The sequence below is a fragment of the Protopterus annectens genome, chromosome 11.part0, assembly GCF_019279795.1.
Source record: "Protopterus annectens isolate FY-2018-M chromosome 11.part0, PAN1.0, whole genome shotgun sequence".
Taxonomy (NCBI): Eukaryota; Metazoa; Chordata; order Ceratodontiformes; family Protopteridae; genus Protopterus; species Protopterus annectens.
In genome coordinates this window covers 1,030,665,774-1,030,693,407 of record NC_056745.1, presented here as the reverse complement: position 1 = coordinate 1,030,693,407, position 27,634 = coordinate 1,030,665,774, and the positions used below count along the sequence as shown (strand labels likewise).

General features: G+C 36.8%; 1 protein-coding gene across 1 annotated transcript in view; it reads left to right on the top strand.

Annotated features, from left to right (window-relative positions):
* LOC122815014 (extracellular calcium-sensing receptor-like) overlaps window positions 1-27,634 on the top strand; it is a 249,541-nt gene that overhangs the window by 15,848 nt on the left and 206,059 nt on the right. Inside the window, exon 2 of the mRNA XM_044087265.1 lies at window positions 9,189-10,028. Within this exon, the coding sequence (XP_043943200.1) occupies window positions 9,189-10,028 (840 nt within the window). The remainder of the gene's footprint in view (window positions 1-9,188; window positions 10,029-27,634) is intronic.

Here is a 27,634-nt window from a genome sequence, read left to right as displayed (position 1 = left end):
AACAGATTCAACATCAACACTGTAGTGATATCACTCTGACCGGACACGAATAGCACAATATATACTTACTTTAATTCTGCACCTTCACTCTGTTCTTTTCTTCTTTTCTTTCCTTTTTCTTCTTCTTTCTTCTTGTTCTTCTGTTCTTCCTTCTCTCTCTAGCATACCCAAATAAGTAAAATCCCGTCCGATTCCAATCCAATTAATGCCAAAACAAAAAAAAAATTATTAAAAAAGCCAAAAAGGTCAATCCACAAACTAGCCGACAACTGACTGACTGATTCTCGCTCTTTTCCCAGCACATAAAGCCCGGGAAGAGAGCGACAACCAATCAGCAGCATTTAGCCCAGAAAGCACGTCATGACGTGCCTGCGGACGTCGCAGTCCGAGCCCCTTCCAATTCTTTGTGGTTTGGAACCACATAGACTTCTGGGCATCACAATGATGCCTTCATTACTCCTCCGGGCTGCAATGAAAACAAACAAAAAAAAAGCTGTTTAAAACCGCCGCAGCCCGAGGCGGTTAAAGTGCGCAATGCGCATGCGCGTACTTCCAAGTTGCAGACTCGAAATTTGTTTTTAAAGTACAAAAAAAAGTTTTGTTTTTTTTTTTTACATTATTTTTTAAAACATAAACAATTACTACTATTTAGCTGAGGGGGCAGCAGTCCGGCAGTCCGATGCCACGAGCCGCCCCCTGCCTATAACTTTGCATTTCTTGCTGTTATTATTCATGTCACACATCTATACCTTGCAATTATTTATCTTTGTTATATCTTGCTCTGTTGCTGCATACACTAGTAATACTGCACCTGATATGTATACTTTTATAGCTGTAGATAAACAATGTAACACCCACCACCTTAAGCCCTGTGCTATAAATGCTGCTTTCATAAATGAGCCCTGTTGGTTGAAGAAAAAAAAATCCACATGCTTTTGTCCACTATCCAGATGAAAATGTCAATATCCTGTTTTTTATTCTGTCTGTGGCTTATGTACACATTATATGTAGCTATTCTTGACAACTTTGCATGCCAGATACATAGAAACTATTGTGCAAAACAGAGTGTGAAAGTAGGTCAGAGTGAGACTTAAATTATTCTTTGACCCCACAAGATGTGAGCAATTCTGCAGCCCAGCCCAAATTGTAACATGTCACCAGATTTCGCAAGTGATAATTGCATGAACCTGCTATGTGGTAGAGGTAGATGGCGCTTACCAACAGTGGCGGTTTGGTATGACTGTAGCCAGGCATGATACATACATACATACATACATACTAACATACATTTGCATATAAATATTGTCACAAACGTGCACACAGAAAAGCATACTTCTATAGCATATAGTAATAGAAAACCGTTTTTCTAGCTTTAAATTGGTATAATATTAACATGGATGTGCATTGTGTGATTACATAGTCTTCCAATTCATTCTACATAAAGCTTTTGATGAGAATGTACTTCCTTTACTCAGCCTCTTCTTCAGCCATTACTAACAATATGTAGGCAAAAATAGTATACATATATTACATGACATTATGCAAGCTATTTTTCTTGTTGAACATTCACTTTAAAACTTCATAAAGCAGAAAAAGGCAATGAATAGTTTATTTCTCCTATAAAATTTTACTACCCCATGTAATATTAAATTGATTGCTAGTTTTTTGAAATATAAAGTTAAAATTGATGAAAATGATTCATTTGATTTATCTTATAGGTCTAACATCAAATCACTTTTTTCTATCATATTGTTCATAGGCAGTATCTAGCCTTGCAGTGAATGGGGACCATTGAGGAACCTAGCCCAAATCTCCAATTGTCCCTAAGCTCCATCTGGTTAAGTGACTTAAGGTCATACAGCAGGCAAATGAGGGTGGTGGGAATCAAACTACAGCTCACAACCTTAACCCTCTGCGCCAACTGCCAGATTTAACAATGAAGGTGTATTCACGTAATCATCAAACTGTAACATTTGTATTTCACATATTCCTCTTAAAATGTAAATATACTGATTTTTTTATACTTTACAATAAGTTCTCTAAACCACCAATTGCCACTTTCAGTGATTCATTTTGGCTCTAAATTCTGTCACTTAAACCACTAGATCTCTGATGGCTATCTGAAAACAATAACCTTTGGATTTGGAAATTTGAGCCCTATCTTACTGTGAGTAGAACTGTAGACAAAGCCAAAATGCAGTATACGTTCATGTCACAGGTGAGGAAGAATTATTTAATGCTTTTAGTCTCAAGAAGGATTAAAGAAAACAGATTAGTGTAATCAAAAAATAAATTTAATTCATACTACAAGTCAAAGAAAGCACACGCTTTGGTAAGGAACTTATGTATGTATGTATGTATGTATTTCTTTATTTTGTTTTATTTTTAGTAGAAATGAAGTGGCTAAGAGGTGATGGAGCCTTACAGGGCTGATTTTCCACTCAGAGCTAAGTATTTTGCATTTTAAAATTTGACTGATCCAGTGATAAAAAATAGTGGTATCAATAATGTTTCAGTTTAAGACATACTTTTAACAGAGTCAAAGCTGGCATGTGATAAAGTTGTAAACATCTGTACATCAACCTTTTACCTTCAAAATTAGGGAAAAGGCAAAAATAATAGGCTATAAATTTTGGACGTTTTTTAAATACTGGTACAATTAATTTACAACTTCTCAAAACATGTCTAGTTGTGGGAGGTAGGGAGCAAAGTTTTGAGCCAGATTTAGGAGTGGCTCTGCAAATGAGGGACAGTTGAGAAAAGTGCCATGCAGCGTTGAAACTACAAGTTTACAACTTAAAGACTTAATCAAGGATTTGCCAGTGTGCAAAAATAAATTATGTCAGTGAAAATAATGTTAAAATAAAGCATAAAACAAAAACATGATGTTAAAATAAAAGTATTGATAAATAAGCCACCTGGTCATCTAAGATGGTACCTAAGTCAGTTGTGCATTTATGAATAGATGTGCCTATTCACATTATAGTTACACACATGGCAAAACAAGTTATAGTGCATTTTATTGAATCTAAATGCATAAGTCAGAATTATTTCAGAAAGATGTGTATATATTGAAATAAGCATATACAGCAACATCCTGAATCAAAAGAGCAGAGGAAACTCCAAGTGTCTGGGGGTACACTTAAAACAATTACCCTGAGTTCAGAACTGATTTTAGACAATGGAATTATTGTTAAAATCATACTTGGTCAGAGATGTTTATGATTCAATGCAGAAATATTAAATTCTCTACCTTCCAGCTAGTGGATGGTGATAACTGTTGCATTTTATTAGTAATTACCTTTAACAAATTGAAATTGCATGATGTTATATATAAACAGCTATGGACTCATCTGACATATATATATATATGCAAGACATTGGCCAGAAATGGATCTAAGGTTTTGCTTAATTATGGGGAATGAAAGATTACAGAAAGCTTTGGCATAATTGTTAAGCAAAGTGAGTTGACTGAATATGTTTCAATCATACCATTAGACAAGCTTGGAATATACAGAGATTCTGAAAACTTAATGGATGAACTAGAAAAGAATATTATGCATTTAAACTGTTGATGCAGTTTTTGCTACAATGCCATCTAGAATTATATCCTTTTCAGAGCTATGTGCTAATGAAGACGTTTGGGAAATTAAAATGTATGAAGCTTTTTTCAATGTTTACGCTTTTAGTACAGCTTTGGCTTGGCAAAGGGTTCTCTGATTGGCTTTTGATATACCTTCAGCCCTGGAGGTTTACCAAAGAACTGTAGTTGAAATGAATGGATGGTTGGTAGGTGATTCCTGCAATCATAAGCACTTTCCCAACTTTACAAGCAATGTCTGGACTCCAAAAGTTACTTCCTTGAGACTGAGCTGTATACAGAGGGAGAGTAGTGTTTTGAATTGCATGATTCTGGAGGATCTTTCGTATTTGTACTTTATGTCTGCTGTATTATGCTTATACAATGAGGTAAGACTGCGTTTGATGACTTACCACAGTCTGTACAAGCTTTTGTGAATTACAAATTGTCTTGCTATACTAATCCTGCCCAAGCTACCCATTGTTTATGAATAAGAACGAGTCCCCATCAGCTTATCCAATGTTAATACCACAGAACAAAAGGAATATTTTGTATTTACTGAAAGAGAAGCAGCATAAGTGAATATATTTTCATAACAGAAATGCAAGAAACTCACTAGTTTCAGTTTAAAGAATGGAAAAAGAAAAAGAATGTGTATATATATATATATATATATATATATATATATATATATATATTTTTTTTTTGCAATGAATAACCCACAATATGTGTATCATAGCAACTGTAATTGATGAGCCATGATTTTATAGGTTCATAGGTTCATAGGTTCATAGGTGTGTACTAGGCTAATGGCCCTGGAGCCTTTACAAGCCAAGCCCATGGGATTACCCTGACATTGTGCCACCCAACTTTAGTTCCTAGTGCCTCTGTCGAGTAGAGCCATTGGAGTGATCCACGGGGTTAATTTTCTATTTCCCATCCACTCATCAAGATTTTTCTTGAAGAGAGCCAGTGAGGTGCTCTGCTTGACATGTATGGGAAGTCTATTCCATAGCATGGGCAGTCTCTGGGTTATGAAACTGTCCCTCCAGCATGTTCTGTTGATTGTGGTTATGAGGTTGAGGTCTCTGGAGCATGTGGTGCAGAGGGATTGGTTTTATTATGAAAAAGTCTGGAATCTCAAATATACAGGAAAAATAGAAGGCATTTTTATAAGATGCAGAACAAGGAAGTCTGTCTGTCATTGATACCAATACCTCAACAGGCAGTATCTTGAGATGTTGCTATATAATCAGAAGTCACCTCACCACCTTCTCAGATGGAGAATAACTGTAATGTTGCAAAAGACAACAGAAGATGTAAATGCCAGTGAAAGTATATTTATAATTCACAAAATAATTCTAGGTGTTTAAAGACTTTAATTAGAATTGTAAAGAAAATCCTACTGTAAATTGTTTGATGTTATTAAGATTTGTTGTTTGTACCGAGTTCTTTAAAATCAATAAAAATATTTGAAAAAATACTGGGTATTGTTTTACCTAAGAAAAAAGTTTCATGAAGCTTTACAGAGAAATGTTGTATTTTCAAAAACATATTCTAGATCTAGTGAATGATTGAAAAACGTATTTGATTAAGCAACTGCTCATAACATAGTAAGTCTTTAAAAGATCTATATCATAAATAGTTGATAATATTTTTACCAATCAAATTCAGTAGTTTGATCTTTTCAAAGGCTTTCAAAATATCAGTGTTTGTTTGTTAGGGGTCGCCACAGTGGAACTCCGGTCTGCTAATGATTGGCAGTAGATTTTGACGTGCTGACTTGCCGGGCCTAACGCACAACATTCAATGAAGGAACGCCCATTCATGCATGTCGCCACACAGAAGACGCTCTAACTGAGAATCGAACGGGCAACTTCTAACTGTGAGGCGACAATGCTACTGCAGCACCACCGCAGTTACCTTTCAAAATATCAGTGTAAATTTTATTATAACCGTTTCCATCTTCATATTCAATCCAACTTTATAATCAATAGAATTCAAAACCACCAGCCCACCTCCTTTACCAGCTATTAAAAACATCAGTCATTTTTTTCATTTCAGTTATTGCTCTATTCTCATAATAATTTAAATTAAAAATGGAGTTACAGAAGGTTGCGGCAAAAGTTCTCTGATATAATCTTCACATAATTTCTGAAAAATTTCTGTTTTCCAGTAAACAAGGATTAAACGTATTCCTCTCTAACTTAATTTTGTTTGGTAACAAATCACTTACATTATTGTTACAAAAAATCTGCTTTAAATTTAGTGTCCATACAAATAAACAAAGTTATGTTAAACTCTCAGTTAAATCCATTTCTTTAGCAGGTACAAAGGACAAGTCATAATTCATTACTTTCTTATGCCAGACATTTAATGAGAATGAGGTGAGATTAAAACATTTACTATTATTTCTACCTTCCCCTTTTGTTGTACAGACACCCTGTCCACCCCTTTGTCATTGTAAAAGGTCCTGGTCTGAATGGACACACATTATCTGAGAATTCTTTTTGCATTTCCCGGTCCTGCCCTAACAAATATTATTTATTTATTTTATTTATTTCATTTTTCTAAAAAGGTAAGCAGACTAGATGACAGCTTTTTTTCAGTCATGATCCAGGTCCAGAGGCACATGTAAAATCCATGACAAGGACAAAATATGTGTTAATGAACTAACGCTTACAATATACACTAACAAGCATTTTTATTGCATATACAGTTAATATTTGAAATTCTTCCTTCATTAAATTTGGTTATAAATAATAACATTGTAGATCAACAGATTTGACTTAAGCATGAGTTGTAAAGAATAGCCCTTCATTTAATGTCCTTCAACATTTGCTCCTTTAGTATAATTTTGAACATTTCCACAGGATTTTGCAGCCTCACCTCTACTGGGAGCTGATTTTAAATAGATGGCTTTAGTGTAGAAAATGTTCTTTCTGTTGTAAATGTTTTGAATTGGGGTCTAATAAGGGTTAATATTTCTCCTGGTCATATCTCAGTCTATAGCTTTGTTATCTCATTTGCAATATTCTTTTCAAGGGGTACAGTGTCACATTTTTAATATTTTGTAGATCTGTGGAATAAGAAGCAGGGTTACTCTTTCATTGACTGGTGGCAGTTGAAGTAATATAAGAGTTGGCAGTAAAGAGTGAGACAATTTGCTAGCAACAGTACAAACCTACAAATGTTGTTTACAGTTGTTTGTATTCCAAGATGATTTCTGTTTGAGTGAAAAAGTAATTCAAGGAAGACTATATACCTGTTCGGGGATAAGGAAGCTGTGAGGGTAAGGAGGTAAAATATCCTATAATCTAGCATTCGTTGGTGTGGTGTTTTGTTAATAATGTTATCAGTATAGTTAATCAATGATAAAGTAGGGTCCAGGATTATTTCTGGGTATTTTGCTATATTACATGTGACAAAAGTTTGCCTGCCACATCAGGTATTGTAAAACATAATGTTTTTGTAAGTCTTTGTTGGATGCCAGAGACCATTATATCAGAGTTGTGAGGATTTATTAGAAGCATGTTCCTATCTGTTCAAATGCATAATTTTGTGAAACTTGTTTGTATTTTTTTCTTGAAGGAATGAGATACCATTATTGGATTCATGGAGCAAGTGATTGTTGGCATGCAAGACTATATTGTTTTGAGACAGTTCAGGGGTTAGATTATTAATGAAAAGAGAGACAAAGAGGGGTGTATTATGAATGAAATTTGGTCTTGAAGCAATACTCTATTATTTGTTCACAGTTATACCGTTCAGTCTCTGTGGTACTGATAGTGGGGTTCGCTTCTTCTAAAAAAGTTGATTCTGGTATAGTATCATACATATTCAAAGGAGCTCTTCACCTGACCATATTCTTGTTGAAAAAAGCAACTTTAATATTAATAGACTAGGCAGAACATTAATTTAAGACTCTTGTGTTGTATTTAATTTTCTTATTTTTTGCTGCATATTTATAAATTCTTTTCTTTGGATATTTCACAGTAAAAGTTCATATTCCTTCTTGAATCTACTATAGTTATTGTTGATTTAATTTTATCATTTATTTGGCAATTTTAGTAATTTCAGTTTTCAGCTGAATGATTAATCAGGCAGGATGTTTTAATAAAATAAGTTGACTTTTCAATCTAGAACTCTTATATAAATCATTATATAACGGGTCTGTTTGCATAATGTTGTTTAAAAACTTTGAGATGTGCAGTTTTGTTTGCATGATTTTCTTTTTAAAACAATTCTGAAGTAAACACAGATCACTGACTTTTATTTACCCATTTTTTTATTTTAATCAAGCACATTTAATATTGCAGAAGTAACATTAGCCTAAGGTAGAGTATGGTCCTTGAATAAAAGGAATTGATTTAAAAGGGTCAGAAGAGATTTAATAACCTTGAAACATACTCATTTTCCTTTAATAGGTCCTCACTCTGAGGTGTCATCCTAGCAGCATGAATACATTGTCCCTTCACCAAGCTTTTTTTCTGTAAAAATGGATGAGCACTGGTAAAGGGCAAGTACAAGTTGCTAAAAGTAGGTTTTCTATAGACTTTGGACCCAAAATTACCTTCAACAATTTTAATCCTAATGTCTAAGTAATTGATAACATTTTTTATGATAACAATGCATAAATTGCAGAGAAAGTAGCTGTTTTGTTCAAATAGCTGACAAAAATCACTGAATTCCTCTTCAAGTCCATCCCATAAAATAAATATGTCATCCAAGAATCTCAGGTATAACTTAATAGATGCCCAAAATTTTGAGTTGAACACAAATAAGTTTTCCCATCCAGGTAAAACCAGGTTTGCATAAATTGGACCACAGGCTGCACCTATTGCAACCTCTTTTATTTGTCAAAAGGTTTCACCCTCAAAAAATAAAAAAAATATTTTCCAACAATACCTTAACCAATGCAGACAAGTTTATCTCTTCATTCTTCGATGCCTTAAAAGAGGAAAGGCTTTCATGAAATAACCCTAAACCTTCCTCTAAAAGAATAGAGGAGAACAGGTCAACAATATCAATAGTTAAAAAGCCAACATTCGCTGTTACTAGGTTTGAGGTAAGTCTCCTCTAGAAAGTCCCATAAATCTCTTAACATGTTTTTATTTGCATTACAAATTACAGGGACTTAATGTGCACCACTACCGGGTGTGTTTTTGACCCCTCAAGGCTACTATCAGCCTAAATGGTAGACTCCTAATGTTTTTTATGAATGTTTGGTTTAATTATATAATAAAACTTTGTGTTATTAATTTATTTTTTGTCTCCCTCCTGTCATATTGATTTTTGGATTTGGTGTTTATTTGGTGAATTTACCTTTCTTTGTGGTATTTATTCAACTTAAAACCAATGACATGTACTACTCTTCGGTACTTAATGCCTTCCTCTACTATACATTGTTCTTCCTGATAACACCTGCTCTGGGAAAACAGTCTGTTTAGCAGTCTTTCAAAACAGTTTCCATGCTCATTAAACATGGATTCAACACACTACTTAGTTTGATTATATAAATCCTGCAACAATACTAAAATGCAGATTATTGTAGTAGACGTGTTACATTAAATATATTTACTCAGTCTGAAAAATGTTTTCATCCTAGGTTAGTTATGGTTCTACAGTGGCATTGCTCAGCAACAAGAAGCAGTTCCCTTCCTTCCTCCGCACAGCTCCTAGTGATAAATTTCAGTCTATTGGCTTAGCCCATCTGATAATATATTTTGGTTGGACATGGGTAGGAATATTGGCAGAGGAAAGTGACTATGGACAGCAAGGCAGTCAGACCATTAAAGAAGAGCTACTTAAGACTGCATCTTGTATTGCATTCTTTGAATCAATTCCTGAGATATTAAATGAGAAAAAGTCTCAAAGAATCATTGATATCATCAAGGGATCATCTGCAAATGTCATTCTTGCCTTTTCAAATGATGACATTTTGAATCCTGTCATGGAAGTCATAGCCAAGCATAACATAACTAACAAGATATGGCTTGCCTCAGATGGATGGTGTTTCTCCCCCATCTTTTCTAGAAATAATTTTGCTAAAATGTTAAATGGGACCATTGCATTTATGTCCAGAAAAGGTGAGATGCCTGACTTTAAAGAATACCTTCTGAATGTTAACCCTTTCAAAAGCCATAATGACATTTTTTTGAAGGAGTTTTGGGAGGAAGCATTTGGTTGTAAATGGTGGTACCATAATTTGAGTCAGCCTGTGAAGAACACAGTAAATGAAGTTGCACAACTTTGTTCTGGGAATGAAACACTAAAAGAACTGAATAATTCTTTTACAGATGTCTCGTCATTAACAACACCCTACAATGTTTACCAAGCAGTCTATGTGGCTGCACATGCTTTGCATGACATGTCATCATGCACCACAGGTTATGGTTTGCTGGAAAATGGATCATGTCCTGACATATATGACTTTAAACCTTGGCAGGTAGGACCACTACATAAATCAAACACTCAATAAAAGCAACTTTTTACTCTAGACGTTGAATGTTGAATAAGGTTTTCATTTAATGCAATATGCTACTTCTGTCTTACCCATTTAAGCATTGCTTTGATTATCCCACTGATTCCAATAAGTAACTTATAAATCCATATTGAAATGTGGGGGCTTGCAATCTGTATCTCTGAAAAAATATAGGAGATGAGAAAATATCAAGTACTATTCTTTCCTTTAAGCTTGATTTTGCAGGGGTGCAAGCCTCCTGCACCCCTGTTATGAGATATATGTCTCCATGCCCCCTTGAACTTATATATACCAACTCTAAGAACATTCTAACTTGGAAGTAAAGGAATATTCAAAAAAATTGCAATCTCAGACTTAATATATGTAAGTACAGTTTTTCAGTCATTCAATCTCCACATTCTGCGACTCAGCATTGCATGTCCTTACATTTTAAATGCATACCAATATTGCAATTTACAAGGACTGCCTATATCCATTTCTGAAAGGGGTTCCTTCTGACTGCATTTGCTAAGCAGAAGGTATCTGTAATTTTCATTTTGGTGGTTGGTGTAGTATCATGATATGTACTATTTTTTCTTTTCATCTAGGCTAACATACTGGTTAACAGGTTTTCTCATAAATAATATTATATTTGTAGATGCATACAGACATATATTCTAGACAAGTTAAACTACTCTCCTCTAAAATTAGCACTTTGCTTTTGAAATGTGAAATCATTCTAATATTTTATCATGAAATATCAAATTGACAAAAGCACATAAAGCTTCAAGCCACTACATCTACAAGTGGATGAGGATTAAGTGACTCACATTCATCTAATTTGCTCTTTATAGAAATGTAGACTTTACTGAGAGATGACCTCACCACCTCTATCCACACCAGCATTACCCAGTAACCATTTCTCCACATCACATTAGATGTTTGTTTATTCCTGATATGATCCACTAGTCAGCTAGTCAGGAACGTTTTGCTGTTATTAATGCAGACTGCATCCTACTGTATCTGTAGATATTCTGCTGCACATGACTACATGGTGCCATGATATCTAGTCTATCCACTGCTCATCTTGGTATTTTTATAACCATCTGCTGTGTTGTCTGTAGTACATCTTGATGTCATGCTGAGTCTTCTGTTGTTTAGATGTATCTTGACTTCATGTTGTTGCTCAAATTTTGATATTGTCTATCCTATCTATACATTTTTAGTGTTTATTCGCTGTGGTCACTGGAAAGCTTTTCTTATATATCAGATTCCTTTCCTTTCCTTTCTGTTTTCCTTTCTTTTTTTTTTGTTTTCCTTTACTTTACTTTCATTTCCTTCCCTTCCCTTTTATTTTCCTCTGCTTCACCTCCTTTCTTAGCCTTTCCTTTCCTTTCTCACAGCAAAATAATGTTAAAACCTTGATGTCTTTCCAAGTAGGAGTCTGGTCTTATCATTATACTGTCCTTATGCTTCTCCTTGAATAGAAATTAATTTTGATTTTATTTCCCAAGAGATGTTCTGCAGAAGGACCCAAAGATTTCCAGCTGAGGCCTTTACATGTTAGATTGATAATGGAGAACTATACCAAGCTGCATACATTGAAATCCATTAGAACAGTAATTAACCAGATTTTACAAATTCACAGTGCTGTTAGATATGCAGATAATTCTTGTCTTTAATGCTTAAGACTCAAGGGTAGCCTAGAAACACTCTCAAATTGTTTTAGTTAACTTCTGTGTGTCAACAGGTAATAATTCAGTTAAGTTGTATAAATAACTAATTGGTCTCTGTAGATTAATACCTCATCTTTCTTTCCTTGCATTAATTCACATTGTGCTTCCCTCTACAACATCTTTTAACCCATCAGTTCAGGCACTGACTTATATTGAGCTTCATACCTCTGAGAATATTGTTATCATCTTGTTTCTTGTTATATAACAAAACCGCGTGTCTCCTTCCACATCCCCATTATGTTCTTATCTATGCTTTATTTATCACTTCATTCATTTCTAGTAGACTTTTTTTTCTATTTGTCCATATATTTTTTACATATTTTGTACTCCAGAAAGACATTTTCCATATTTGTTCCATTCTATGACATTGCTTACATTATCACATACTCTTTCAACCCTATGTTCATAGGTTCATAGGTTCATACTAGGCTATCTGCCCGAGGGCATTTACAAGCCTAGCCCCTTTAGTATGGGGAACTATACCCATTATTTTACTGTGCCTCTGTTGAGCAGTGACACTGACACATATAAATATGTTTATATTTCATCTGGTACTTGACTTGTGTTTTGCAGTTTATCATCCAAAAAAAAAATCCCATCACTTAATGTTTTCTGCCTTATTCTGCCTATTATTTTTCTTGCTACTTTCCTACATATATCATCCATACTTGCCAAGCCATAGTATATATATTGTTGTCACACTTCAGTATAAAATTCCTTTCATTAATTAACTCTTCTTTCATTAACTTATAGTAAATGCTTTAATGCATACATCTTTGTTCACTGAGCTGAGTCAATAAACACACAGTACTGCCTTTGCAACCCTTTATTAATAATGCTACTGACAATATTAAAGATGCCACAGTACTTTCAGATATAACATATCAACAACAGCATTATCCAGTAGCTCTTAAGCCAGTTGGCATGACCAAGCCTGTTACAAGAAAAATCTTGATGATTGGATGGGAAATAGGAAATTCACCCCGGGGATCACCTCTGTGGCTCTGCTTGACAGTGGCACAGGAAAATAATTTTCTTGGGTGGCAAAAGCCAGGGTACCTTTTTGGCTGGGCTTGTATAGGCCCCAGGGCCAATAGCCTAGTACCTACCTACAAACCTAGGAACCTATGAACAGGTAACCTCTACAGGTCCAGATGCATGACTCAAGCTACTACCTTGCACCTGGTGGAAGAACCCTTTACTTCATTCTTTCCAACCCCGATACCCCTTGATATAGCCACTGGTCAAACTGAGACCAAGTGAATGTGACTTGAAGCTGCTGAGCACCAATAGGGAGGAAAAAGAGGTGGTGAAGACATAAGACTACCACCAAAACCCCTGATATGGGAGTGGGATGGGAGGGCCTATGAGACATTGATGAAACTGTCGAGGGGGGCTGCAATACATGCTTTAATAAGCTGAGCCTTAGTACGCCCCCCCCAACTCCAGCTCACAGACAAATCAAGTCACTGTTAAGTTGCCCTTGTCCACAGAGCTGAGTCAATAAACATACACTATTGCCTTTGCGACCCTTTATTAACAATGCTACTGATAACATTAAAGATGCCATAGTAATTACACATATAACATCAACAACACCATTAACTCTTAAGCCAATTGGCATGGTCAAGCCTGTTCCAGCTAACCTCTACAGGACCAGGTGTGTAACTCAAGCTACCTCGTACCTGGTGGAAAAAAAAACTTTACGTCATCCTACCCAACCCAAATACCCCTTGATATGGCCACTGGTCAAACTGAGACCAACTGAAGGTGACTCAAGGTCACTGAGCACCAACAATGGGGAAAATGGGGGGGGGTGAAGCCATAAGGCTGCCACCAACCTGGCATACCAACATGCTGCTCTCCCGAGCTGGCCTTGAATCCAGATACCCCAGGTGAGAGGGTCAATTCTTAAAATATTCCTCAATGGCCATAATGATGTCTAAATTAAACACATCAAAACCAAGATTGTTCAAATGTACATTGTTTCTAGCATAAAAATCAGTCCAATCTGTCAAGATCTTTGTGGTGGATGATGTGATATCCTATCTGTCAAGCTAGCCATGTAACTCTGTGATTAATGAACCACCTGGACATCTCGGTTCCTCTGGAACTCCTAGCAGCTTTTACAGTGGATTCTTGGTATAATGGATGACCAAAACAAAACCATGTTTGGATATAACGTGTAGCTTGTGCCTATCAGAAAGTATTCGGCTAGATGAATTTTCTTAGGAGCCTGGGCCAAGTCATTACCCCTGAGCTGGATTACCAAAACCTTTGGGAAGATTTCCTTTTCTGGGAGTTGAAGCTATATCTCCCAAAATGAAACCAGAGAAGCCCTGAGAAGCCAAATAAATGAACTCCCCATGTGTTATGTCTAATGAGTCAGAGTTCCCAACTTGGCAGACCAAAGCTGGGAATGTGGAGCCGTTGATAAAGGAATGTCCCAACATCTAGATAACCTCCCTCCTTGAAACAAAATTAAGGGTTAGTGCCTGATTTAAGATAAAAAGATGTCTGACACCAACATTCCTGTTTTTTGCATGACGTTAGCAGAATGCTTCTCCATGGCCAAGTCATAAATGCATCCTATTCTAAGGGAGTGAGATGACTACACATATGGATGTATTTCTTGCCCCTCAATTGCCTTCTTCAGAATAAGGTTGATCTCTGCAAAACAAAATGGTCTACCATCCTCCCTGGTGAAAATCAGGCCTGACCCAATGTCCTTGGAAGTGATCTTGCACAATAATCTGAACAAGAAAACTGGACAAATGACCAACCCCTTTGACTTATCTATTCAGACTTGCTGCCCTTTACCTACTTGGTCCATCTTGGATTTCTTCACCCATATCAGAATAAATTCCTTGTGAATAAATAGGCCCTCCCAATAAAGATGACATGAACAAAGCAGCCAGTGTAGCAAAGGTACAAAAATGAGGCACTGAGTTAAACAAGTCCCAAACAGTTATGGTGATGATGTGTCTCCATATTGGCTTTTTGGAATCACAAGAAGCTCCATAAGCATTTTCCCAACCCTGGATCAATCTGCTGGTCAGCCAGTACCTAGATATTACCTGAAGACCCCCCCAAAAAATTCCATACATCCTAATGCTGCTACGTGAACCTGTAGTGTTTTAGGGAAATCTCCTAATGAGGATCGCACCATGAAGAAGTGAAGGACCAATGACAAAACTCAACTTCTGTAGCAAGGGGGCAGTAACCTATAGAAAACCCTGAAAATCTGAAGTGGCAAAGAATAGGCCTTCTTTGTATTATTGGCCAATAACCTGGCCAGCAATGATGTTGCTACTCCTCTCCAGTTAACCAGACATCCACAGAAATTATCATGCCCTTTGGCTCTGCATGCTTGACCAGCCAGCTGATGAAACCTGATGATCTGAAAATTGGAAAGACTATAAGAGGTTGTATTGACCAGGCACATGAACACTATAGAAAGACAGATTTCTAAACTCAATGGAACTAATAGCTTAATTACAGAGTGAACCCATTTGGATTTGGAGGACTGTCTTTTGATGGCATGGACAACTGCAGCATTGTCCAAGTAAAATACTATTCTGCTGTTTTGTAAGTTGTCCTTCCATACCAAAGCAGCAACCAGATAGGGAAGATTTTCATGAAAGTAATGTCTCTTCTTCTGTCTTCTGATCAAAAGTCTGACTATTTTTCAATGAACCAACTGCCTTGGACATATCATTCCATACCAAAACCCCTGCAGCATCTGCAAAAAGATTAAGTTCACTGGATGAAACCCAAGGGAACTGCCAAAAAGATATGCCATTGAATAGATTCAGGAATGTGAACCAGAACCAGAGGTCTTCCTTGACCCTTCTGGTCAGATGGACATTGAAAATTTTGGCCTTGTTTCCTTTCAACAAGTCTGAAACAGACTGGAGGAAAGTCCTGCCTGGGGAGATTGCCCTGCAAGCAAAATTCAGCAGCTTGTGAAGCTGCATAATTTCCCCTGTGCAAGCTTTTTTGACCACCAGAAACTTCCAAAGCAATTACCGGACTTGCTGCAATTTATTCAGTGGAAGTTTAAAAGAGTTATCAATGTATCAATTTCCAGTTCCAAAAAGGTTAAGACCCATCTCAGCCCTACTGACTTGTCAATAGCAAAGGGTACACCTAAATTACTGCATAGTTCTTTGAATGTTGACACGTCCTGCAATTCCCCTTCCTGCCCTTTACTTACTATCAAGAAATTATCCTGGTAGTGACTGATGATTGAAGAGTTGTGTTCTGTTGCCCACACCATTGTAAAGCTGTGCTGAACAGTTCAAAAGTTGTGCAAGCCAATGAGCACCCCATGAGCATGGCAGTGTCAAAAAAAGAATTTGCCTTTGAATTGAAACCCCAGTCCTTCTGTCTTATGGGAAGATGACGGAATGCTGACTGAAGGTTAAACTTGCAAAGGCAAGGGTTGGAATAACCCAAAATGACCTTCACAACATAATCTGGGGAAGAGTAACATGGTTTGGCCTGGTCTTTGTGAATAAAATCATTGACTGATGGACCTGCAGGGTGTGATAGGTGGTGGATCTGCCTGAATTCACCATCCTTTTTCTTAGCAATGAGGCCAATGGGGGAAATTTTAAAGTGGACCAGGGAAGGGTGGAAAATGGGCCAATTACTCTGCTGGCTGCTTGTTCTTTCTCAATTAACTTAGCTACAATTTCTTCATGCCCCTTAATGGATGAAAGATTCCTAACTAACTTGGAATCTAAAAATGCTGAGAAGCCAATCATGAAACCTTTGCGGAAACCTTTAAGAACTGCAGCTGCCTCTTGGTCCAGATAGTCATTTAACAGCTGGGTTAATTTATCTAGTCAAACTGGGGAGTGTGACTGCTGCAGATTGATGAAAACTCCTGCCATATATGCCTCTGTAGCCACAAAAAGGCTGCTTGCCTCTAAGACAGTTATCCCATCCTCACCCAAGTCCACCCTCTGGGTGAGTGAAGGGAATGCCAGGCCTGTCCCTGCCTACTATCTCCCAGCACCTGGAAGCAGGGTGACCTTTTCCACAGCCAGAACACAAGTGGGTGAACTTGCAAGCTGGCCAAAGGCACTTCCCATGGTTAAAACCCCAGCAGAACTTTGTGTTCCCATTATTTCTATCCTCACCATTGATCTCAGGGGCAGCCAGCTTATCTAACTTGGCACTCACCCAAATATCAGGGTGTCTTAACTCCCACCTGAGGGACTTGTTTATGTCTTTTAGTTTCCTGAAATGCTGATCATAATTTGCCCAGATGAACCCCCTTTGACGTGGTGTGATTCCCCGATGACCACAAAATGTGCTATTTTTTTTCTCTATAATCACTCCAATGAATACAATAAAATTTAGCAACCGAGTGGCCCAGTTTTTAACTGCTGCTCTGGCTGAGGCCTTTTTCCAAATGGCTGCCAAGGCTGCCATCAAGTGTTTGTTAGAAGAATTGTCATCATCCAAAATGTACTTTATTGTCTTAGTATCTGCAAGACCAGATATCTAAATGAAATCCCGTTTGAGGATCTTTTCTTTAACTCTGGCAGGGACGTCTGCTGTAATGTGGATCCGAGGGGAGGTTGAAGCTGAAAGATTCAATGTAGCCACTGGAGACAAGAAATGGATAACACAATTACCTGGGTGAGGCAGGACACCACTGCTTGAAGTACTGACAGTCTCAGACCCCCTTTGCATGTTGAGTAAGGGTGGAGGTGCATCATGTTCCAAATCTGCCATTCCTACCTCGCCGGGAGAGAAAGATGTTGTGGTGCCAAAATTCCTTTCCTTTCTAAGGCTAGGTCAAACAGTCTAACCCTAACCTCTTCTGGCAATGAATTGATAATTTTGTGCAAATATTCCACAGAGGACTGGCCTCTGTCACTAAGCCCTGCCCCTAGTGCCCCCCCCCCCCCGTGGCATTACCCTTCATTTCTGATGGTGCTTCTAGTGGGAGTGGAGAATTGCCCTTTGGCCCTGAGGTATCCCTTTTATTCTCTTTCTAGCCTTCTAGCCATGAGTGGGTACATCCTCCAACTCTTCTTCAGAATTTCACTGCCAGTCTCTTTCTGCAGTTCTGCCTTTGTTCTACTGACTGTGCAACCTCTACGTCAGAAATCAAACGCAGTTCTTGAGATAGCAAAGCCATCTTTCCTTAAAAGTTTGGACCAGAGTGGAACCTAATAAATAGGTTATCAAAAAATAAATAAATAAATAAAAAAAAACAGTTGTTGATCAGCCAAAATTATGAAAAGTGCCAAACTCCCCTGTAAGCCTGGATACCCTGCTGCTGCAGAGTTCTAGAATGTGAACACTTGACATGCCAAAAACCCTGATTAAATCCATACCAACCTGACTAAGAAATCATATGTAAGAGAGGATGAAATGCTGCTGTGGGGTTTCTGGAATGTTTGCACCTTTCACACAATGCAGTTCCTTTCAGGAGCAAGAGCCATTATTCTATAAAGCTTTAATCCTGCTGCTAGCAGAGAAAATCACAACATCTACTGAAATAAGCCTCCAGGACAGATTGCTTTAAAACTAAACCCAACTGCCAAACTTCCAACTCCCTTCCACTGAAATAACTGACTCCCCACTACACCGTCTCCCCTATGCCAGTGACCCATCATAAAAGAACATGTAATATAACCTACACCTATTTTATATTAAATAAAACCTGTAAATACAAAAACATCTGAAAACCACCTTAAAACAAAGACACACACCTGAAGGTCCTCTTACTGGAATAAAAACATGCTGTTCATATCCTTTAGTAATGATCAAACCATGAAACCCAGTTACAAGTACAACACAAGCCATAACAGATCTCTAGCCCTCATAAAACCTGGCTGCAGGCCATCCATCACAGCAGAATCAATCCTGCAGTCAAAGGTGTACACAAACAGTCACATGCTGTACATTAAAAATAGAATTGCCACCTGACACTCTTTGCTGGGGACAATCTCTGCATTTCCAAAATTATATTTTTTGATGTATTACATAAAACAGAAATTTGCATCTGAAACACCTAACTGTAATAAGAACCAGCAAAAGCAATTCAAATGCTACAAATATACGTTTATCATTTGGGAAAAGAAAACTAATGTCCTTAATGGCCTTGATTATGTTATGCTGTCAGTAACATCTCATGCCTACACAAAAACTGCCCAACTTCGGCCTTTAGATATTATGCCCACCAAACTCTCATTTACCATTAAATAATATTACCTATTAGCTTGTTGCCATGGTGTTATCTTTATAACCTAGTCAAATTCCCTGCCAAACAAGCAGAACCACCCAGTACCTTGTGTCTGTAAGGTAAATCTCATACCTTTAACACAGCTTCTGCCTAAGCCCAATTCACAGGATTTATCATACCACTCAACCACATAATGTAAGAAATCTGGAAAAAATCTTTAAACAATGGGGGGAGAAAAGCCCAAAAGCAGGGGCAGACCATAAACATCGTTCTCATAAACTTAGAAAGTTGCTAAAATAACAGAACTTGTTCAGCACACATTTTCTGAAGGACATGAATTCAGAATTCCAATGTATATCATTATTATGCTCTTTCAATCCCCTATGACTTGCCAGAAAATCATAAATTTCAAGCCGAAACAGACCACAGATATAAACTGACATGTGATAGGTATGCGGTCTGCATATTTAATTTCCATTTAACCATTCTGTTATTGTCTTTCTTTTTTTTTAATTTAAAATAAGAAACCCCGCCCAAACACACACACACACACACACACACACACACACACACACACACACACACACACACACACACACACACCTGAGTTACACACAAAAGACAGGCATAAAAGACTGTCCCTACCAGGGGGGGCATGTCACAGCAATAAAACTCCTGATGAAATGAGTAAAGCCTTAAAGGCATACTCACCTGAACAACCACTGCCAGATGGCTCCATCGAATGAGTCCTCGACCACCTCCACAAAGTTGGAAAAACTGCTGAGGGGGGCCACGCCACTCGCTTTAATAAGGACTGCCCCCCAACTCCAGCTTGCAGACAAAGTGACTTACAGGCAACTGGCCCTTAATTTTCCTATTTATCCCACTAATGTTAATAGAACCAAAATCTTAATGCTTTATTTTAATCCTTAATATATTTATTGAAAAAGGAAATCCATAGTAATGCAGAGGGAAGTAACTGATTATAGCATACCTACTCCTCCCTCATATTCATTCACGTACAAAACCCCAATTTTTATCAAGTTTATTCTTGGCAACCTAATGTCTTTAGAGCATATTTCCACATTTCTCTCATAATACCCTTCAGAAAATATGCAAACGCCAACAGTATAATTAGCCTACCCATACAACTAGTTTTAATCAAAGTACACTTTTTTCTTAATGGCATATAACGTGTTGTCCACATCTCAACAGTATCCTTAAGATCTTTATGAATCTTTCTCCACTACTCAAAGTTTTGATTTTTACTTCTCGTATACCTAATAGCTTTACAGACTTGTATGTGATTCTTATTTTTACCATGTCTTTTATATATCTTCATAAGATGGTATTCTATATTCTTTGTGATGACCATGCCCTGGCCCAGCAATCAAGGAGCCTCAATCCTTACCACTAACACCAGGGAGGTCGTCTCCTAAAAGAGGAAAGGATAACTAATATACACAGTAAAGTACAATCTCCCTTAGGTGCACACAGAGATCACAGTCAGTCTGGGGCTGGTTGCTCCCTTGCTCTCCAGGTCTTCAAAAAGACAATAAGACTCCCCACTGGCAGAGGTATAGGGTCCAGACCTCAGCCTAGCTGGCAAGCTAACCTCCAGTACCCTCTCTGTCCAACCAGTGCTTCGTGTCCCTGCCCAGGTAACTGACACACCACACACATACTTTGAGAAGAGGTTATACAACCACACAGACCCTCCTGGGAAAAAGGCTGGCACAGGTTGTTCAGCTGTGCCCATTTACCCAGGCTATATGGTAGTAATTACTGCCACCATCAGCTAATAAATATAAGCTACTCAAAGGCCCTTAAAAGGGTGTCCAGTTATTACTGTGCACTATTATTATCAAATGGTAGTATGACTAACAGTCAAGGTTTACTTTAGAGTGGCCTATTACAATGACCTCTATAAATATGCAAAGTACTCTAGAGCTTATCTCTACACAAAGCAGCCAGAGGTAGAAGGTTTTAAAAATATTTAATAATAAATAATTAAAACACAAGACAAAACTACTACACCACAGAGATATCTAAGAGTTCAAAGATCACACAGAAACTTAAAATAATGCAGTAGGACAGGTCTGATTTAAAAGAAAAATACCTAATTAATCTTAACTAGCTTTAACTATTCCTACAAGAAATCACGGTGCTAAAACTTACATGTGAGCATAAGGCAGAGTGCTGATAGGTGGATATCAAGTCTCTTGTGAGAAATAGTATTTAAAACATTACTACAAACATGTCTCTAAGGCCTTCCCAAATTACATCATTTTTGACACTTAGGTTTTCCCAGTATTCATATTGCATCATCTTAACACCTAGACTGAGTTCTCAGGCCACAAACTGCATTATTAACACCTGCACAGAAACTTACAATAATAAAAGGCATTTCACGTGTATATTCTAACAGAAACTAGAGCAATAAAGCACATTCCACATCTAAATTCTGGTCATACACTTTAGCCTTAAAACAATGGGCATGAAATCTTCATCCAGCCGCCCTGGAGCCGAATTCTAACATGAAAGGGTACAACATGCTTCACTGGGCCAGTAGAGTGCAATGTTGTCACATATTTTGCAGTTCCACAATATTCTTTTACATTCAAGAAAACATGCCAGTATTTTACATTTATTTATAAATGCCAGAATTATATATCAAATTCTATTTGAGTAGGCTGGCAGCCTTCGCCCATCTCTCCCCAAATGTCACATCCTTGATGAAAGTACATTACAGTATACTTATTAATACTAAATGTAATTTTATTCTTGTTAGCTCAAGTAACAAACTGTTAAAGGAGTGATGTAAAATTCTCTTAACACTGGAACTTGCCAAAATCATACCATACTTAGCATCATCAGCACATATATCGGTCCAAGCTTAATTAATATATGGAATAGTAGACATAATATAATAAAAAGAAAAATGACTGGACAATGCTCCCTGGGAAACCTCCTAACTGACCAGCCTTGTGTTCTAATGAAGCTCACCAGTGATGATATAGTAAGAACAATTATTCAAGAATTCTCCTACCAATCTTTTGATTAACTATTCAAGTATAAATCTATTAAGCTATATAAGATGGAGGCAGGATTGAGGAGGGATGAATCAGAGAGTACAATACCATAGCAAAGTCCTACCATCTTATATCAGCTGCAAGCTCTTCACTCATGGCTGGGATCATATTATTATAAAACTGAACCAAGTTAGTATTACACAAATGTCCTTTAGCATAACATGTTATAACAAATTCACATTTAACAGAAACTGGGATGAGATAAAGGCCAGTAATGTTCCTTCAGAGGATTACCTAATATATTAATTAAGCTCATATGTCTATAATTATTCACAATGCTAATATCCCTGCTCTTGAATATAGGAACCACTACAGATTAACTGCAAATATTGGGGACATACATACACAAGAATAAACTTTCCAGGAGTAAATAAGACTTTGGACCATCACCTCAAAAATGAAAATGCTCATTAATTTCTTCAAAACCTGTTATTAAATTCTCTTCAGATAATAATGCACATTCACGATTTTACTCTATTTCCACTTCTGGTGAGGCTATGTTGTATCACAATGATTAATAAAGAAATTATTTACAAATATGTCTGAGATACTGCAACAGTTTTTTATGGCCTTTTCAACATCTCACGAAGTAATACTTTGCAAAATATTTTAAGTGAGGCTTTATATGCATGATAAGTGTAACCTCTCATCCTACACTATAATGATCTGAGCTGTCCAGTTCAGGTAGGACTGTGTGGTTATGCATTAACATCATTAGCCCAGGTGGTGTCAAGTATACACTGTCCTCTATCAGTTTCCCTCATTGCTTGTGCATGATGAGATGCCCAGCCTGAGTTACCTGAGCAAAAACTGGATGCAAAACCATTCAGCCCGCAATGCAATGAACCAAAGATTGCTACACTGAAAACAGACTCACTAACAGGATGCAGCTTGAACATGGATGACATAATGGTAAGGAGGATACTGGACATCTTGTGTATCCAGGAGACAAGGTGAAAGGACAGTACACCAAAGTCACTTGTTCTGGGATCCAAAGTCTACTACTGACGTGGAGGATAAGCTAGAAATAGCGTGGGAATTGTGGGAAGAGAGAGCCTTCAGAAGGCAGTAAGAGTTTTCTTAAGAATTAGTGATAGACTCAAGGCAATCAAGTTCCAGTGTAGAAAGATGGCATTCGACATAATCTCAGTCTGTGCTCCACAACAGGCTTCCAGTGGTGAGGAAAACAGCATTTTAAGGAAGTTGCTACTGGCTATACCAAAATACAACAGGATACAAGTGAGTCGGTGCGGATATTAGGCACCTGAATGATCATATCACAACAGAATAAAATATGAGGGCTGCCTGGGTCCATATGGGGGTAACAACAGGAATAAAGAAGGATAAGCCATTTTAGAGGTCAGCCTGACAAATATCTTAATGGTACCCAATACATGGTTCACCAAAAGAGACAGTTATAAGACACTTCTTGTCTTAATTGCTTAATAGTTTTCTCTATTCGATGCTTCCATGATGGCATTTGATTTCTTCCCTTCCTTTTCCTTATTGCTCTGGGTTTTTGTGATTAGTCTTTATCTGTTATTACTTTAGCTGCACAGTAATATATCCTGTTTACTTCTGTTAAATAAGATGAATTTCTGTTAAGAATCTTGATTACTGTGTTCATCTGTTTTATCATAAATCTGCCATTTGGGGTCTTATTGATTTTTTGTAGTCTATTTCTTTCACCAATCTTAATATGTCTAAGCATCTCTATTAAATCAAGGGACTGTAACTCTTCACTTAGATCATTTTCATCTAAATTAAAGAGCACATTCTTTCTTATTTGTTTCTTGTGGGCATTTCACAGAAAGATCCAGAATCCTGTGACATTTTCTCATCAGCTGTATCCTGCATCAGCCATTGCTGTTTCATATGGGAACTCAATGACCTATCACTGCACAACATTGACTGCATCATAATTGTCACTACTTCCTGCTCCTTCCCTTCCTGTGTAATTCCAACTGAACTTTTGTACTGATTTCCAGCTGAAGGCTCGAGAGTATCTTCATATGTCAAGTGATCAAATGCTTCCCGTTCCACCTGTTCCTCCTTAATTTGGGGACGCATTGCTCCATCATGCTATGACATTACCAGAGTTGGATTTTCAACTTTAAATCCTTTACTTCACAAGTAGTTCATAAATGCAGTTTCTGTTTCTTTAACTTCTTTACTAAACCTATTTTCTACATTTCCCCTTTGTTTTCTTATTTTTTATATTGTGAAATTTTCCATATCCAGATGCCTTTACCTGTATTTCTCTTCAAATATTTATGGTGCTGCTTGTTTGCATTGATTAGTTTTGCTTTCTCTTTTGCATAAATATTGCACCACATTAAATCTCTTTTTCTTTCCCATGTCCATATTTCTTCTTCAGATGTCTCCTGCGCCACCCATTTCTTCTTACTTTGGAGGCTTGTTGCTCCATCATTCTGTGATATAACCTCTATCAGAGTTTGTATACTAAATCCTTCACTCTGTAGGTATTCCACAACATTAGTTTTTATTTGTTTAACTGCTACTTTATAAATCCTCTGTTCTACAATTCCCCTTTGTGATCTTATTTTTTGTATTGTGAAGTTTTCCATATCTGGGTGCCTTTGCCTGTATTTCTCTTCAAATATCTTTGGAGTTGCTTTTTGCATTGATTAGTTTGGCTTGATCCTTTGCATAAATATTGCACCATGTCGTATTATTTTTTCTTTCCCATGTCCATCAGTCTCTAGGCTTTGTTTTTGATATTTTTGTACTTCCTCTGTCACTACTTTTTCCAAATGGCTCAACGTTTTTTGGTCTGTATAATGTTTTTCTTGGATCTGTTGTATTAATGAACACAGATTTACATTTGAAGCTTTTGACAGTATTTCTTGTGCAAGTATTTTTCTTTCCTCTAATTTCTCTCTTAATTATATTTATGGAAGTTCAACTTACAATATGTTATGCAGAACATCCCTGATTTAAGGACAGAAAACGAAATGCTATTTTCTAATAGTACTTTCAATCCAACTGTGCATAGTACTTTAAAAACGTTTAGGGATTTCTGTGAATTATAATTTGTCACAACAGGAGAGAAAAGCATTAAGGGAGCTTCCATCTGGTAATAACATCTGGATCATGTGAGCGGACAAAGGGGGCATGATCCTTGTTATGACTACTGACTATGACTTATGACTATTGTCTAGGCTTGTATAGGCCCTAGGGCCAATAGCCTAGTACCTACCTATGAACCCATGAAAGCTATTACACATTGCTTTGTTGAACTTGTTGGCAGATAGCAACAATTACAGAGAACTTAAAAAAAGAACATATTTTAAGGAAGTTCATTGAAACTGATGATGAATTGTTTGAGCTTTTTCTTTGTGGTGACATAGACCACACAATTTATTCTTTTTTATATGTGGAACACCCTAGAATAGCAAAGTTTTTGGCATTTCTAAACTGCATAAAGACCGGAATAATCCTCCATTCAGACCCATTATCTCGACTGGTGCCTCTAAAACAGAGACCATTTCAGTCTACTTGGATTTTTTACTAAATCCTTTGGTTCAGAAGTCAGAATTCTATTTATGTGATTCCCAGCATATTTTGGAACTTTTAAGGGAATTCACTGATTTGAATGACAACATAATGTTTGCAACCCTTGATGTTGTGTCATTATCCACATGGATTACTCAATAAATAGGAATAGAAATGGTCAGGGATTATCTCTCTTTAACCAAAGTGATTTTGACATGTCTGATAAATGCTATATGTGATTTATTTCATCTGGTGTTGGACAACAATTATTTTTGCTTCCTAGATAAATATTATAAACAATTTTCTTGTGTTCAAAAATGTAAAACACGGGCACATCCAAGGCTGGAATAAAAACAAGAACTTTACTGTGCACAAGCACAAGTACTTATCGCTTCTTCAGGTGTAAAAACAGCACAATGAAGACACACCCTTTGAATATACTGATAAAATCACATGAGCAAGACTTATTGAGACTAATATCACAATTAAAGATAATTAAATAATCACTTGTAATAGTGAGCACATAGTGTATCTTGCATACTGTATTGTGTGCAAAAAGTTTTACATAGACAAAACTGACAGATTGTTCAAAGAACTAATCAGAGAGCATATTTATAATATTTCTAAGCAGAATAAAACTAATGCTCTTGCCAAACGTGTGCTTAATACTAATTCTACACATAGTTTTAAGTTTATAGTCATTGGGAGAATAGTGGAGGATGAAAGGTTTGGAGATATACATTTAAGAACTGAGGAATTGGAGGCAAAATGGATTGTCAGGATGAGGGGAGATGCAGGCTGTGGGCTTAATGAATGTGTTCCCCTTAGACCAAAACTCAAGTCCAGATTTGTAAAGCGATAATTGATAAATCTATGTAAATAGTTTTTTACATATTTTTCATATATTTTCAGCTGTTTTCATGCTGTGTTTTTAATTGTATGTATTTCTTTAATTGTGATATTAGTCTCAATAAGTCTTGGTCATGTGATTTTATCAGTGTATTTAAAGGGTGTGTCTTCATTGTGCTGTTTTTACATCTGAAGAAGCGATAAGTAAAAGCGCTTGTGTTTGTGCACAGTAAAGTTCTTGTTTTTATTCCAGCCTTGGATGTGTCCGTGTTTTACATTTTTGATTGCTATTTGCCTTAAAGACGCATTCATTGGAATAGTGGTGGACTTGCTCTTGGTTTTACAATTTTCTTGTGTTGCCATGGGGACAGAGTTGAGGGTGGGAGGTTGGCATAATGGTTAAGGTGTTTACCTTGCAAACACAAGGTGCAGGGTTTGATTCTCACATGGGGTAGTTGGCTAGGCTTAAAATGACCCACAAGGGCAGTTAGCCTAGTAATAATCTATGAACCTATGAACCTATAAACCCTGCATTTGCAAATTTGGTAATGGCCAGTCAGGAGAAAAAGTTGTCAAGAAAAACCCACTATACAGTAAGGTTGCATTTTATTGACATTATATTGACAATCTCTTCTTTTTGTGGAAGGGATTGTATGAAGAATCCCTTGATTTTGTCAACTCCCTAAATTCAAGTATGGACATCTTTAGATTCACTAAGGGAGAATGTGACACAAAAGTTACATTTTTTGACATTTCTATCAGTTAAGACAGTGTAAGTAATAGTTTTGCCAGTAAGATTTTCAAGAAACAGACGTTTGTTAATCAATATTTACATAGAGAAAATTTGCATCCTATGCATGTTAAAAAGGGAGTCATTAAGGGTCAGTTGATTCACTTAAGTAGACTGACTAGTGTTGAAGAAATTTATGAAGAAGAAAAAAGGATGCTTTTGGAATTTTTCATTGAAATAGTCTACAGTTTTGATTGGCTGAGCAAAATAGATAGTAAAGTGTTATTGCTTATACAGGACGAAGTTCAATCAATCTTGTGGAAAGGTGAATACACCCCATCGGTCATCTAATATAACAATGGAAATATTTTAAGGACCAATCAGATGGCTTTTGGGCTAGCTTTTCCTATTCCTATAACAAATTATATGTTTGTTATAAGAAATATTATATTAGAAAATTG